Below are 337 nucleotides of genomic sequence, written 5' to 3'. Positions count from 1 at the left end.
TTGGAAAAAGCAAGAGAGAAACCTACTTGAGTGAGTTCTGTGGCCATGAGGATGAGGAAGCAGAGGGTCAGGAGCTTGCTTGCCGGTTGCATGTCTCGCACCCCGTTCTAGGCACCTTGCATACAGATCACCTCCCGGGCGAGCCTCCCCGTGCCGATCCCCGAGCGCCTCGCTGCCTCCTCAGTCCTTTAGTCTTATTAGGATTTTAATTTAAAAAAAAATAAAAAATAAAAAAAAAAAAGACAACAACAACAACAAAAAAAGAGACAACAAAATGCAATTTATAAAAAAAAAAAAAAAAAAAAAAAAAACAAAAAATTTTTTCCCTGGGCCACCC

General features: G+C 41.2%; 1 protein-coding gene across 2 annotated transcripts in view; it reads right to left on the bottom strand.

The window, feature by feature from the left end:
- The window catches only part of OLFM1 (olfactomedin 1), a 35460-nt gene extending 35202 nt beyond the window's left edge, over positions 1-258 (bottom strand). The window contains exon 1 of one of the 2 annotated variants that reach the window (XM_009892258.1): positions 27-258. In XM_009892258.1, the coding sequence (XP_009890560.1) occupies positions 27-92 (66 nt within the window). In that variant the 5' untranslated portion in view covers positions 93-258. The remainder of the gene's footprint in view (positions 1-26) is intronic. The other variant, XM_009892257.1, reaches the window with a different exon arrangement.
- Positions 259-337: the final 79 nt, after the last annotated feature.

Source organism: Charadrius vociferus, unplaced genomic scaffold (genome assembly GCF_000708025.1).
Source record: "Charadrius vociferus isolate BGI_N301 unplaced genomic scaffold, ASM70802v2 scaffold549, whole genome shotgun sequence".
NCBI classification, from domain to species: Eukaryota; Metazoa; Chordata; class Aves; order Charadriiformes; family Charadriidae; genus Charadrius; species Charadrius vociferus.
The sequence above is the reverse complement of the archived record's forward strand: the minus strand, read 5'-3'. Positions and strand labels throughout refer to the sequence as shown.